At 41.2% G+C, this 15,812-nt stretch overlaps 1 protein-coding gene across 3 annotated transcripts; it reads left to right on the top strand.

The window, feature by feature from the left end:
* The first annotated feature begins 287 nt into the window (after nucleotides 1-287).
* Harbi1 (harbinger transposase derived 1) lies at nucleotides 288-8,652 on the top strand. 3 transcript variants are annotated; one of them, XM_046457160.2, is made up of 3 exons: nucleotides 288-410; nucleotides 1,336-2,154; nucleotides 7,764-8,652. In XM_046457160.2, the coding sequence occupies exons 2-3, from the start codon at nucleotides 1,485-1,487 to the stop codon at nucleotides 8,141-8,143; spliced, it is 1,050 nt and encodes a 349-aa protein (XP_046313116.1). In that variant the 5' UTR covers nucleotides 288-410; nucleotides 1,336-1,484; the 3' UTR covers nucleotides 8,144-8,652. The 3 variants fall into 3 exon arrangements, with proteins under 3 accessions (XP_046313116.1, XP_046313125.1, XP_046313128.1); XM_046457169.1 differs by having other exon boundaries at nucleotides 375-457; XM_046457172.2 differs by lacking the exon at nucleotides 288-410 and adding an exon at nucleotides 494-821.
* The last annotated feature ends 7,160 nt before the right edge of the window (nucleotides 8,653-15,812 follow it).

Genomic DNA, 15,812 nt, shown 5'->3' with positions numbered 1-15,812 from the left:
GAGAGAGTTAGCGGAAATCCACCTATCCAACCTCGTCCGCACTTTCGCTACACCAAAAATAGCACACTTAGTCCTTTGGATACCCAAAATCTCCACAAAAAAGTATATATTCTCTATAGAAGTCTTCCTAGGAAAATTTTTCATGCCCCTCAGGAGCAAAAAAATACCGAATGAGAGGTGTTTTTGAAACATCGAGACCGTTGGAGAGCTGTGTGGAATGTGCGGAGACGAAGCGTGGGCCGCGGCGGCAGCGGCAGTGAGGACGCTGCGTGGGGCGGGCGCTGACGCCAAGGGGGTGGTGCCGCTGTTGCGCCCCGTGGCAGCCTGTGTGCGGCCGCTGGTTCCGGAGGAGGGCCGGCCTGCTCTGGGTGGGTGGAGTATCCGCCTGGTAACCTGGCAGCCACAGCGAGGTGGGTGACTAGCCTTGGGACGTTTTGGCGGTCGCCATCAGACTTCGGTATCCCCCTGCCTTTTTTTTTTTTGGTAGTGGGTTTTGAACTCCGGGGCACTCGACCACTGAGCCACATCCCCAGTCCTACTTTGTATTTTATTTAGAGACAGGGTCTCACTGAGTTGCTTAGCGCCTGGCCTTGCAGAAGTTGGTTTTGAACTAGAGATCCTCCTGTCTCAGCCTCCCGAGCCGCTAGGATGACAGACGTGAGCCACGGCGCCGGGACTCGGTACCCCTTGTTAACGCGCCTTTGTAAAAGTGGCGGAGTCGCCTCCTAACATGGCTCTCTCCGCCTCTCCCTTGGCGCCTTCCTTTCAAACCGACTGGACTTCCTTCCCAGCCTTTAGCCTTTCCGTTTGGATTTCTTTTGGTGAGAGCACAGCCTAATTTTATAGCAGTGCGCGTCCCCCAGACTGGGTAGTGCATTGCTAAACTTTTTTTTCCCCTCTCTCCTCCCGCGCCCTTCCGCACCCTCGTGAAACTGGTTTGACACCCCGATATCTGTCTGGTATTTATCGTGTAGACCCATGGGATTCTGGATAACAAACCTATGACTAATTCTTAACCAAGGTCGTTATGACTTCTCATCTGTTTTGTGGCTTGTATAGATAGGAGCATCCTTCTTTTATCTTGCCATAATTGTGCCATCACCCCCACTAATCTTTTGCTGTTCTCAGTTGAAATGCCAGGTGTTAAATGAACCATCGAACTTAACTCCCATTATCCTTCAAACCAGACCAAGTTTGTTGTGCAGCCATGAACTTGTAGATACAACCCCTTTTGCCTCAACAAAAATGGATGGTCTCAAAATGTGCTGTTGTAGCGTTTGAGCCACTTTAATGTCTTTGGTAGGTTTCTAATTTTTTTTCTTTTAACCTTTACAGACAGAAGATTATAAATGCCAGAACCATTTAACTGGTGGTTAGCTGTTGAATTCTGACACTTCCTTAAATACCTTCCTGTACCAACATCCTCATTGGGAAGAGTTCATAAAAAGTAGCAGATAGAAGGAGAGACAACATTCACATTTGGTATGGCTATACCCATAACTGTTCTTGATTGTGATCTCTTGCTATATGGCCGAGGTCACCGGACATTGGACCGTTTTAAACTGGACGATGTAACTGATGACTACTTGATGTCTGTGTATGGGTTTCCTCGTCAATTCATTTATTATTTGGTGGAGCTCTTGGGGGCGAGTCTTTCTAGACCTACACAAAGATCCAGGGCTATTAGCCCAGAGACACAAATCCTCGCAGCATTGGGCTTTTATACCTCAGGTTCCTTCCAGACTCGAATGGGAGATGCTATTGGAATTAGTCAGGCCTCTATGAGTCGTTGTGTTGCCAATGTCACAGAAGCACTTGTGGAAAGGGCCTCACAGTTCATTCACTTTCCAACTGATGAAGCATCCACACAGGCTCTGAAAGATGAATTCTATGGGTTGGCAGGGATGCCAGGGGTGATAGGCGTGGTTGACTGTATCCATGTGGCAATCAAGGCACCAAATGCTGAAGACCTCTCCTATGTGAACCGCAAGGGTCTGCATTCTTTAAACTGCCTGATGGTGTGTGACATCAGAGGAGCACTAATGACTGTGGAGACAAACTGGCCAGGTAGCCTACAGGACTTTGCTGTGCTGCAGCAGTCTTCTCTAAGCAGTCAATTTGAAGCTGGGATGCACAAAGAGAGCTGGCTTCTTGGTAAGTCTGAAGGTATAAATCTTTGTCATAGAAAAATTATGTAGTAGAGTAGAATGAAGTATTCTACAATAGAGTCTACAGACCTGAATCTGAGTCCTTTGAAATTTTTTTAAGATCTCAGGTGAAAATGCTCTGAGCTTTAATTTTTATTCTCATTCTCCTCCTCCTCCTCCTCCTCCTCCTCCTCCTCCTCCTCCTCCTCCTCCTCCTTCTTTTTTGCATGTGTGTATGTGTGTGTGTGTGTGAGAGAGAGAGAGACAGAGAATGAGAGAGAGAGAGAAAAAGAAAGAGAGATATGCTGAAGCTCAAATCCAGGGCCTGCATGCCAGGCAAGTACTCTACCATTGATCTACACCCTGAGCCCCTGATCCTTAATAGTTTAAAATAATGAACATTTAAAAGACACTTACTAAGGCTGGGTGTGATGGCACATGTCTATAACCTCAGTGACTCAGAAGGCTGAGGCAAGAGGATCAAAAGTTTGAGGGTAACCTAGGCAATTTAGTAAGACCCTATCTCAAAAAATAAAACAAAGGACTGGGGCCATAGCTCAGTAGTATAGCACCTCTGGTTTCAATCTCTATTACAGGAACAACAATAAAAAAAGACATTTACTTAAATTTAAAAACATTATTTGACCCAGGTCTTCCACTTCCAAGGATTTATTTTAGATATTCATGTTCATAAGTATGAAAAACTAAATTATATATATATATATGTTGTATATAAAACTTTGCACTGCCCACTAGGCATGACAGCATGCACCTGTAATCCTAGATACTCAGGAGGCTGAGGCAGAAGATTTGTAAATTCAAAGCCAGTCTGGGAAATTTTAGGGAGACCCTGTGTCCCAATAAAAAATAAGCCAGGCTGAGTGCCATAAGCTTGTAATCCCAGCAGCTCTGGAGGCTAAAGCAAGAGGATTGCAAGTTCAAGTCCAACCTCAGCAATTTACTGAGGCCTGAAGCAACTTAGTGAGACCCTATCTCAAAAACTAAAAAGGGCTGGGGATGTAACAGCTCAGTGGTAAAGCACCCCTGGGTGTGATCCCCAAAACCCCAATACCAAACAAAACAGAAATCCCAAATCCTTGAGCCTGACAGCTTAGTTTTTAGTTTTTAGTTTAGGGTAGAGGTGGGAGAGATGGATATTGCAACATTTAAGGTTGCAATTTGGTCCCAGGCCACATGCTAAGCAGGAAGAAACCTAGGAAAATATACCCATGGAATTTGAAAAAGTGGAAACTGACTACCTTAGAAATACCCTTAGAAAGTCTCCATGAGCTCTAAACAGGAAAACTAGTTTGAGAACCCCTGATTTGTATAATGTTTCACAGATTTTCAAGATAAAAAGACTCATATAATTCAGAGAAGTGGTGTTCACCTTTGATCCCACTGACTTGAGAGGCAGAGGCAAGTTTGAGGGGCTAGCCTCAGCAACTTACTGAGACCCTCAGTAATTTAAAGAAACCCTTTCTCAAAAAAAAAAAAAAAAGAAAAGGACTGGAGAATACAGCTCAGTGGTAAAGTGTCATCCCTGGGTTCAATCCTCATTACTAAAATAAGTAAATAAATCGTATGGCTGGGAATACATATATAGCTCAGTGGTAGAGCACTTGCCTACTCTAGTGGGAGAACCTGGGTTCAATTCCCATGCTGGGGGAAAAAAAAAAAAGCCAGGTACCTTGGCTTACATCTGTAAAGCATCTGGAGGCTGAGGCAAGAGGATTACAGGTTCAATGCCAGCCTCAGCAATTTAGCAAGGCCCTAAGGAACTTAGCAAGACCCTGTCTCAAAGTAAAAAATGAAGACAGTTGGGGATGTGGCTCAGTAATAGAGCACCCCTGAATTCAATTTCCAGAACCACAAAAAACAAAACTCAGGAATGAGAATTTTCAAGGATACATCATAGACATCCATTTTTAACAAGTGTGTTGAATGATTTTTATGATTGGAAGATAGTGGTCTCTAGAGGATGTGAGGACAGTGGAATAAACAAGGTTCATAAGAGTATGAGGAATGACAAGCTGCTCAAAAGAGGTATTTTAATGAGAGTAACAAACATTAGAAAGCTGATTGTATCTTCACACCATCAGATTTGTGAAATATTCTAGATATATCAAACTTAGAACAAGATTTTATTTCCCTTTGTTTCTTTAGCATATATTCACTTAAGAGTGTATCCCTTCCTGTCCTCATTCTCATCTATCCCTTCTGGGTGCATTACCTAAATTCTCCTCCTCTAAATATACCCACTCCTGGAAATGATTCAGCCTGAGTTCTTATTTTGTCAGTTCTTGGCCTAGTCCTGTTAAGCAGCTTTGGGTAAAATCTGCCAGAATGTCTTGTGGATGACTGATCATATAAGCAATTATAATCTGTTTAACAATTTTGATCCTAATCCCCTCTTAAGTGTTTGTTTTACAGTGATGTTCACAGTATAACCAGTTGATGATGGTGGAACATTTTAGGAAATTAATTGGGTGGCCTATATATCTCCCTCCATTTGAGGACCATACTATTTCTTAGAGAAATCATAACAAATATTATTTAACATCTCTGCTTTTAGGCATTCATCATAGATGTTTATCTTAGTTCCTTTTATGGCATTTACCATTATTTTAGTGATTCTGAATCTGAAATTAGCATTTAGTGACTAAGCTCTTCCCCTTGCCTGAGATATCAAAGGATGGATGACATATATTTTGATCTTCTTGTTTGTAAAATGAATTTAATGTCGAACCTGGTAGAGTTGGGATTGGATAATAAGAAATAATATTTAAAAAGTGTCTAGCACAACCTGACACATACCTGTAATCCCAGCTACTTGGGAGGCTGAAGCAGGAGGATGACAAATTCAAGGCCAGCCTGGGCAATTTAGCAAGACCCTGTTTCAAAATAAAAACTGAAAAGGGCCGAGGATGTAGCTCAGTAGTAGAGTAGCCCTGGGTTCAATACCTAGAACCACACAGAAAGCAGGGGAGGGGAGATAGGGAAGGAGAGGTGGAAAGAGGAAGGAAGCAGGGAGGGAAACAACAACATTTGTGGTACTGGGGATTGAACCCAGGGGCACTCTACCACTGAGCTCTATGCCCAGTCCTTTTTATTGTTTGTTTTGAGACAAGATCTCCATAAATTGTGGAGGCTGACCTGGAACTTGTGTTCCTCTCACCTCAGCCTCTGCAGTTACTGTGATTTCTTTATAGGTGTGTGCCACCACACTCAACACAACAATATCAGTTTCTTAAATTTGGTGTTTTAATAGGGATGAGGTCAATTGAAAGAATAGGTCATACTAAGAAGGAAAAAAGTCAATTAAGTATAAAATTTTAAAATTTTGTGTGGCTTTCTAGTTATTTGCAGTTAATCCAGTTAGAAATATTAGTTCCTAAAAGAAACTAGTCCTCTATTTTTGGAACAGTACCCAGCACTAAACAATCCATATTATTTACTGTAATTGATGGTGGGTCAGAAGCACAGTGATTGTGCAAGTTGGTACTCCAGGGCCTATTGTCTGTCTCAGATTTCTAACAGGATGTGGCTCTGTGTGAGACACTTCATCTGCCAGACACAGTGAGTCAGGACAATTAAACATTATAGAATCATTATGCTGTTAGGACATTGCACCCCAGTTTTGTTTGTTTTTGTTAGCACTTCCCAGGATCATTTGATAAGGAAGTCACTTAAGGGGAATGCCTTGTGTGTGTTATTTTAGCATTTTTTTTTTGTAGTTGTAGATGCACAGCATGTCTTTATTTTATTTGTTTATTTTAATGTGGTGCTGAGGATCTAACCCAGTGCCTCACATGTGCAAGGCAAGCGCTCTGCCACTGAACTACAGCCCCAGCCCTTATGTGTGTTATTTTAATTGACTTCTGATTACATTTCCTCCTCACTATTTATACATCATTATATTTATGTTCTCCCTATTAATGTAAAATTCTTCCAGTTCCTCTGTGACAAAACCATGTTCCAGTTCTATTGCAATAGCTAGGAAGGCAGAACACCTGAGTTCTGATCACTACCACACATACTGGGACTTTTATCCTCCTCAGCTCTAGAAGGATGCATTATTGTTGTGCCATGGAATACTTTGAAATTCCTATTTTTCAGGAATTTTCAGATCTGAAAGCTTAGTGATAAAGTAATCCCAATTGTTTTGGGATCTTCTGGTAGAATTCTCTTTTTCTTTCTTTTCTTTTCCCCTCCCTCCCTCTCCCACCCTTCTCCCCCCTTTATTCAGTACTGGGGATTAAATCCAAAGTTGTTTTATCACAGAGCTACATTCCCAGTACTTTTTATTTTGAGACAGGGTATCCGTAGTTGCTGCATCAAACTTGGGATCCTCCTTTCTTGACTTCCTTGTAGCTGGGATTATGGGCACATGCCAGCATGCTGGAAATACTCTTTTTTTCTGTTTTGTATTTTTCTTGCTCTTTAGAGATTTTGAAGATTGGCATGCTTTTGATTGTTTTTTATGGTATTGGGCATTGAACTCTGGGGGTCTCTATCACTGAGCTATATCCCCAACCCTTTTGTTGTTATTGTTATTGTTGTTACTGGAGATTGAACCCAGGGGCACTTAATCACTGAGTTACATCCTCAGTCCTTTTTTAATTTAAAAATTATTTGGTTTGTTTTGAGACAGGGTCATGCTAAGTTGTTTAGGGTCTCGCTAAATTGCTGAGGCTGACCTCAAACATGTGCTCCTCCTGCTGCAGCCTCCTGAGTTGCTGAGATTACAGGCATGCACCACTGGGACTGATGCTATTTGATAGAAGGATATTTAGTCTTTTATTAAGAAACAATATCTCTGAATTTGAAAAATCCATGGGTGGGTTAGGGTTGTGGCTCAGTGGTAGAGCGCTCGCCTAACATGTGAGGCACTGGGTTCGATCCTCAGCACCACATAAAATAAAAAATAAAGATATTGTGTCCACCTGTAAGTAAGAAATAAATATTTAAAAAAAAGAAAAAGAAAGAAAAATCCATGGGTTTGGGGTGTAACTCAAAGGTAGAATGCTTGATTTGCACAAGGCCCTGGGTTTAATCCCCAGCCCTCAAAAACTACAAAAACCCTGGAATTTTATTTCCTTCAGTTCCTCCACCTTTTTCCTGTATTTTTTTCAGATTTGGCTTTTGTTAGCTCTCAGCTTTTTTTTTTTTTTCTGTTGGTTTTAACCAAGGATATTCCCAGCCAAGACTCGTGTCTTAAGCTCGTGACTTTGGCAAGCTTTCTTTTTACCACAACATTTTTCTCTTGTTGTTTCTGGTGTGCTTGGTTCCAAAGGCTGTGTGTGTGTGTGTGTGTGTGTGTGTGAGAGAGAGAGAGAGAGAGATTGTGAATGGGGATTGAACCCAGGTGCTCTCAAACACTAAGCGACATTCCCAGACTTTTTTTTTTTTTGGACAGTCTTGCTATGTTTCCCAGTCTGGTCTTGAACTTGTCATCTTCCTGCCTTAGCCTCCTGAGTAGCTGGGATTACAGCAGTGCACCACTGTACCTGGTTCATTATATTTTCTTGTCCATCCTCAATATCTTTCAGAATTTTACTTCTTACTTGTAATACCCTTATAATCACTTATGATTTCTTTGGGCCTTCCACACAGGTGACAGTTCCTTCTTTCTCCGCACTTGGCTTATGACCCCACTTTCCATTCCTGAAACTCCAGCTGAAAATCGGTATAACATGGCCCATTCTGCAACTCACAGTGTGATTGAGAAGACTTTTCGAACCCTCTGCTCCCGTTTCCGCTGCCTGGATGGATCCAAGGGGGCACTGCAGTACTCACCAGAGAAGTCCAGCCACATAATCTTGGCTTGTTGCGTCCTCCACAACATCTCTTTGGAGCATGGAATGGATATTTGGTCCTCTCCAATGACGAGACCCATGGAACAGCCCCCTGAGGAAGAGTATGAGCACATGGAGTCTCTGGACTTAGAGGCTGACCGTATCCGTCAGGAGCTGATGCTTACTCATTTTAGCTAATGTAGAAGACAGGGAGGAGACTTTCCAGAAGGAATTGTGACAAATGTTCCCCCTCACCACCCCCTACACAGTTCTATCATCCAGCATGACTGAGTGTGCAGACACTTGTCAAAAATTGACATTTAATCTGTTTGTTTTAGAAGGGTCGGAGCTATGCCAGAATATCTTGATTCATTTGAAAATGTGTCAACCAAACAGAAGCCAAGTCAAGGGTTTCCTACTATCCAGAGAACTCCAGGTTAAGCACCACTCATTTGAAAGTGCAGTGGTTGCAAGCATTTATGATTATTCCTACAAAGTTATACTAAAGTGGGGAACTACACAGCAAAAACATTTTTTTTTTATTTTTAATTATTGGTATTTCAAATGAAAATAATAAATAGTTGTCCCAAATTATATGGGTGATACTTTAGTTTTTCTTCTTTGTTGCCTATGTAGGCAAATGTGAATAGTGAGTTGACCATTTGAGGGAATGGTCTTCTAATATAAGTAAATGGCAACTGATCTGAGTTCGTGGCTTTGTGTTTTATTTGTTAGTACTGTGGATTAAACCCAGGGCCTCACAAATGCTAGGCAAGCACTCTGTCACTGAGCTATAACCCCAACCCTTTATATATATATGTGTGTGTGTGTGTGTGTGTGTGTGTGTGTGTGTGTGTATGTATGTGTTGTACCAGGGATTGAACCTAAGGGTGCTTTACCACTGAACTACATCTTTAGCCTTGGCTGGTTGGTTGGTTTTTATTGGATATGGAGGATTGAACTCTGGGGTACTAGGCAAGCAAGCCACATCTCCAGCCCTGTTTTGTATTTTATTTAGAGACAGGATCTTACTGAGTTGCTTAGTGCCTTGCTTTTGCTGAGGCTGGCTTTGAACTCATGATCCTCCTACCTCAGCTTCCCAAGCTACTGGGATTATAGGTGTACACCACTGCACTGGCTTCCAACCAAATTTATTGTTTATTTGGAGAAAAGTCTCACTTAGTTGGTTAGGGCCTTGCTAAATTGCTGGGGCTGGTCTTGAACTTAGAATCATCCTGCCTCAGTCTCCTGAGCTGCTAGGATTACAGGTGTGCACCACCATGCCCAGCCTCAGCTCTTTTTAAAAATTTTTATTTCAAGATAAGTCTTGCTGTATTGTCTAGGCTGTCCTTGAACTTGCAATACTCCTGCCTCAGCCTCCCAAGTAGCTTTGTATTTTTAAGAGGACATTAAAGACTATTTGAAGCTCCTATCTTTAGCATGTTTGCGGTAATTGGACTACACTTTGAATGTGGTTCCTAGGGGAGACATCTAAACTCCAATCTCTTATTTACCCCTGAGTCAGAGTTAGATGCTAAATGGGTTTAAAAACCCAGTCTATTTTTTTTTTACCTTTATTTTATTTATTTATTTATTTGGTGCTGAGAATCAAACCCAGTGCCTCACACATGCTAAGTGAGTGCTCTACTAGTGAGCCACAACCCCAGTCCCCCCAGTCTGTTTATTTTATTATTATCATTTGTGTGTGCATGGTACTAGAGATTGAACCCAGGGGTGCTTAGTATTGAACTATACCCTGAACCTTCTTTTTTTTTTTTTTTAAAGAGAGAGAGAGAATTTTTTTTAATATTTATTTTTTAGTTTTCGGCGGACACAACATCTTTGTTTGTATGTGATGCTGAGGATCGAACCTGAGCCGCACGCATACCAGGTGAGCACGCTACCATTTGAGCCACATCCCCAGCCCCTATCCTGAATCTTCTTTATTTTTTTATTTCAAGACAGGGTTTCTTTAAGCTGATAAGGCTTGTCTTGAACTTGGGATCCTCTGCCTCAGCTTCTCAGGTTACTGGGATTACATGTGTGCACCATGCACCAGGCTCTATGTTTCTTATGACCATATCTATTTGGTCATTCCATTTTGAAATTTCTCATCCAGAAAAAAAGATTTAGGGAATAAAGAGGGCGGTAGAACATCTTAAAAGGGAGATTAAAAGGAAAGAGTTACTTGGTTTGAAATAAATTCTGGAGTTAGACCTTAGATATTTTGTATGGAGAATAATGGACGGAATTTCTGAGGAAACAATCCCTTAGCAAGTCATTCTAAAATTACACTGACATAAAAATAACCTGATTGGAATAATGAAAGTGTGAACTAGATTCACACATTGGTGCCTTTGCTGGGACAAAAAGATTTTTCTGAGGATTGTCTTGTTCCCAGTTCCTCAGTCACTCACCATGTGATACTTCTGAATTGTCCTCTTGGATCCTTTCCTACCTGCCTTTGGCAGTGTTAATCTGTGATTTTTGAAGTAAAGAAATGAACAGCTGATGACAGAAGAAATTTGGAAATAAATTGAAGATGACTCATCCTCAAGATTAAAAACAATGATGGATTATTATCTGCTGTTTATTTCCACTCCAAATGTTCTTTCCCATCATTATCCTTCTCTATGTAGAGTGGGTCCATTTGGCAGCAGGTTGTACTTCATATATACAGGGATATCATTGAGGTGGGAGTAAACAATGAAGAGGTAATGGAAACTAGTTCTATTTATTGTACAATAGAGGTGCCCTGTTATATATTTTTTCTTTGTAAAATTTACTTGTAAGCCGGGTGCAGTAGCAGAGGCCTGTAATCCTAAATCCTAGTAACTCAGAAAACCAGGCAGGAGAATAACAAATTTAAGGCCAGCTTGGGCAATTCAGCTCTAAAAAATAAAACACTGTGGATGTGGCTTAGTTGTATAGTATCCCAGAGTTCATTTTCTAATGAACTGCAAAAAGAAAAAGAAAAAATGGGCTAGCCATTTAGCTCAGTGGTAGAACACTTATCTAACATGCAGAAGGACCTGGTTCAATCCCTAGTACTTAAAAAAAAAAAAAAAAATTGTGACCCCACCCCCCAGCTTGCTTTGTCTTTCTAATAAGGCAGTGTTTTGACTCACAGTCTTTCCTTAGTCTCTGGAAATGGGTGTTTTTGCCATAAAGCTTTTGTTCTATTACGCATGTGGAATCTAGGAAAGGGTTACTGCCAACCACATATTATAATCAGCAAGGTGGAGTGTGATCAAAGAAAATGCCCCACATTTTAACCTTACAAAACTAAATGGAAGAAATACTGGGGTTTTTCACAACTCACTAGATGGTGGCATGAAGCCTGAGTGGGAGGGACAGTCTTGGAGAGATTTCAAAAGCAATTTCAAGTCTATTTTCTTGCACACCAAAGACAATCTCTATGCACTGAACTGACTGAACTTGGCTGGCACTTTTTTTCCCCAGGAATCATTTTATTTCCTAATGATTCCACAAGATAACTCCTCAAATGTACACCTTTAGCTGGGCGTGGGGGTGCATGCTATAATCCCAACAGCTTGGGAGGATGAGACAGAGGATGGCAAATGCAAAGCCAACCTCAGCAACTTAGCAAGGATGTTTTTACCATAAAGTTTTTGTTCTATTATGCATATGACATCTAGGAAAGGGTTACTGCCAACCACATATTAAAATCAGCAAGATGGAGTGTGATCAAGGAAAATGCCCTGCATTTTAACCTTACATAACTATGTGTAAGAAATACTGGGGTTTGGGCTGGGGCTGAGGCTCAGTGGTAGAACACTAGCCTGGCACATGTGAGGTACTGAGTTCGATCCTCAGCACCACATAAAACTAAAAGGTATTATGTCCACCTACAACTAAAAATACACACACACACACACACACACACACACCCTACAGAGAAATACTGCAGTTTTTCACAGGTTAACTCACTAGATGGTGGCATGAAGCCTGAGTGGGAGCCATAGTGGCATGAAGCCTAAGCAATTTTACAAGGCCTAGGGTGGAGATGTGGATCAGTGGTTAAGCACCCCTGGATTCAATCCTTGGTACTCCGCGCCCCGACAAATGTCCACTTTTAATATCAGTTCAACCTGGACTTTATTTATTTATTTATTTATTTGGTACTGGGGATTGAACTCAGGGGCACTTGACCACCAAGCCACATCCTCAGCCCTATTTTGTATTTTATTTAGAGACAGGGTTTCGTTGAGTTGCTTAGCGCCTGGCTTTTGCTAAGGCTCACTTTGAACTCCTCTTGCCTCAGCCTCCCAAACTTCTGGGATTACAGATGTGCGCTACCATGCCCTGCTCAACCTGGATTTTTATAGGTTAGAAATTTTTTTCAGTCCATAGTTATACTGTCCCTAAAATGATCTAGGGGAGGGATTGGGCCTTGTGTTGTTGTTTTTGTTTGTTTGTTGTACTGGGGATTGAAACCAGGATCACTCTACTACTCTACCACTGAGTTATATTCCCAGTCCTTTTTTATTTTTCATTCTGAGACAGGATTTCACTAAGTTGCCCAAGCTGACCTCAAACTTATGATCCTCTTGCTTCAGCCTCCAGAGCCACTGGTTTACAGGTTCCAGGTCCATAGGTGGTCTTATTTTTTTAAGTTTATTTATTATTATTATTATTTTATATATTTTTTATTTGTTTATTTTTATGTGGTGCTGGGAACTGTACCCAGGGCCTCATGCATGCGAGGCAAGCGCTCTACCACTGAGCTATGGCCCCAGCCCCAGTTTATTTATCATTTTTTAGAAATACATAACAGCAGAGTGTATTTTGATATACACTCTGGAGTATAACATTCTAATTAGGATCCCTGTCTTGTGTACATGATATGGAGTTTCACTGTGGTGTATACATATATGTACAAAGGAAAATAGGGGTTTTTTTATAATTGATTGAGAAGGCTTCTCCCCTTGAGTTCCTTTGTGTGGATTTTTATCCTCTTCCTGGCATGGTTTTAGGAAAGTATCCAGGATTTTGCCTATCTTATGCCAGCCTCATTTTTCCATAGAAAACTCTGTCTGGCTAGCATAGGATTTTTTCAGATTTGTCCTTAAATGTTTCAAGACCACAAGGTTCTACATATATCAAGGGGAACTAACACATGATTGGAGCCTCACTAGTTTACCAATTCTAAACTATAAAAGTGAGGGACCATAGACATATTCTTGGTTTAAATGAACAGAACAAGAGTTGATTTTGAGACTAGCTTCAGCAGTTTAGCAAGACTCTGTCTCAAAATTTGCGGGGGGGAAAATGAGCCAGACATGGTGGTGCATGCCTTGTGATCTCAGTGGCTGGGGAGACTGAGGCAGGAGGACCATAAGTTCCAGGCCAGCTTTGGCAACTTAGTGAGACCCTGTCTCAAAAAAATTAAATTTAGGGGCTGGGGATGTGGCTCAAGCGGTAGCACGCTCGCCTGGCATGCGTGCGGCCCGGGTTCGAGCCTCAGCACCACATACAAACAAAGATGAGTCTGCCGAGAATTAAAAAATAAATATTTAAAAAAAAATTAAATTTGGAAAAGGATTGGGAATCTAGCTTAGTGGAAAGGAACTCTTGGGTTCAATCCCCAGTACCAAATAACAGAGGCTAAACAAGTAATAGACACTTAATAATATGTTTCTATTTGTTTTTGGTGTTGCTTTCCTCTGGGGCAAAGTATTGAGCAAAGGGTCTCATGCATGTTTAGCATGCACTCTACACTGGGCCACATAGTAAGATTTTTATCCCTATCTTACACAAACTGAAAATAACTCAAACACTGGGCTTAGTGTCACTGTCCCTGGCAATGGTATAAATAGGAGGACAAGAAAATAAGACATCAAAAGATCTTACATTGGGCTGGGGTTGAGCACTCGCCTAGCATGCGTGAGGCACTGGGTTTGATCCTCAGCACCACATAAAGTAACATAAAGACATTAAAAATAATAATAATAATAATAATAATAATAATAAAAGATCTTACATTGAGCTGGATGTGATTTCGCACACATGTAATCCTAGCAGCTTGGGAGGCTGAGACAGGAGGATCATGAGTTGAAAGCCAGCTTCAGCCACAGCGCTAAGCAACTCAGTGAGACCCTGACTCTAAATAAAATACAAAAAAGGAGATGTGGCTTAGTGGTTGAGTGCCCTGAGTTCAATCCCTGGTACAAAAAAAAAAAAAAAAATCTTACAATGAGTATGTATGTGTCCTCATGGCTCATTTTGCTCTCTAGGTCACATCAAGATTTTACAAATTGTAGTTATGAGAGATAATGGACTCAGAATTGACTTCATTCATTATAAGAATGGTAGTACAGCTGGGTAGTGATGGGCATACCAGTAATCCCATCTACCATGGAGACTGAGGCAGGGAGATGACAAGTTTGAGACCAGCTTCAGCAACTTAGTGAGACCCTATCTCAAAGTAAAAAATTAAAAGGGGTGGATATTAGCTCAGTGGTAGAGTGCCCTTGGGTTCAACACCCAGTAATGCAAATAATTAAGTAAAAATAAGTTTGTATTCAAAAATTGTAGGAATTAGTACAACCTCTATGGAAATCAGTATGGAAGACTAGGCTTCTCAGTATTTATCCTAAAGAACTGAAGTCATCATACTACAATGATAGAAATTGTTTATAGCAGCACAATTCACAATAGCCACACTAGAGAACCAGACTAGGTGTCCGTCAACAGATGAATGGATAAAGAAAATGCGGTATATACACAATGGAGTCTTATTCAGGCAGAGAGAAAAATGAAATTACATCATTTGCAGGAAAATAGATGGAACTAGAGACCACTATGTTAAGCTAAATATCTAGATAAATCAAACTCAGAAGATTAAGTCCCTATGTTTTCTCTCATATGTAGAAGCTGAGAGGAAAAAGAAAGGAAAGGTGGAAGCAGATCTCATGAAAATCAAAGGGAGATCAGTAGAGAAAAGGAGCCAAGGGATGGGAGGTGTGGAGAGAGGGGGTAGTACTGGGGAGTGGTATTGGTGGAATTATATTGTTATATTGTATATTGTATGCATGTAGGAATATGAAACAACAAATCCCATCACTATGTTCTGTCAGGAGCTGCTCTGGACAGGAGCTATGTACACACTTTTAAGTCCTGAGTAAAGAGGTACAGAACTGGTATTGAACCCATTGCAACGCAACTGGACCTTACCTCCACTGGGATAAGAGAGGTGTGCAGCTCCAGGAGTGGGCGTCACCTGATGGGGTTGGATTACACCCACTTGTTTGTTGTAACCCTACCCTCATTTGAATGGCTTCTCCCCAATAAAAGGATAAAAGGCGTGCTGCTCTCTTTCTTGCCTGCCTTGCCCCCCTTGTGGGAGCTGTGGCTGAGGAGCAGCGGTCACTGAACCCAAAGAAAAGGTACTTTCTGTGTCTGTGTCTTTATTTAGTTAGCCCAAATTCATTTGTAGTGACCCTAATTGATTTAGTCATGTGTCGCAACAATAATGTACCAATAAAAAAATGTGGGAAAAAAGGTCCAAAATTCTACCTTACCTGAAAGCTGGGGGACCTCGATCCTAACACATAAAATTCACAGTTCTATTTTTCATGACTATGCCCTAAGACTCCCTTAGGATCATCAAATTTGAGTGATGAGATCTCTCAGTAGTAAATAGAAAAGTAGACCTCGGAAATCATAGTAACTGAGCTACCACATTGACGGTACCAACTGAGCTATATCTCCGGCCCCCTTTGTCATTCTAGAGCCTTAAACTGTCCATATATTTCAGGCTGGGGTTGTGGCTTAGAGGTAGAGCATTCACCTAGTATGCATGAGGCACTGGATTTGATCCTCAGTACCACATAAAAATAAAACA

This window comes from Marmota monax, unplaced genomic scaffold (assembly GCF_021218885.2).
Source record: "Marmota monax isolate L192 unplaced genomic scaffold, Marmota_monax_Labrador192_F-V1.1 WCK01_AAM20220418_F8-fsc00047, whole genome shotgun sequence".
Classification (NCBI taxonomy): Eukaryota; Metazoa; Chordata; class Mammalia; order Rodentia; family Sciuridae; genus Marmota; species Marmota monax.
This window is presented reverse-complemented; position numbering and strand designations above follow the sequence as displayed.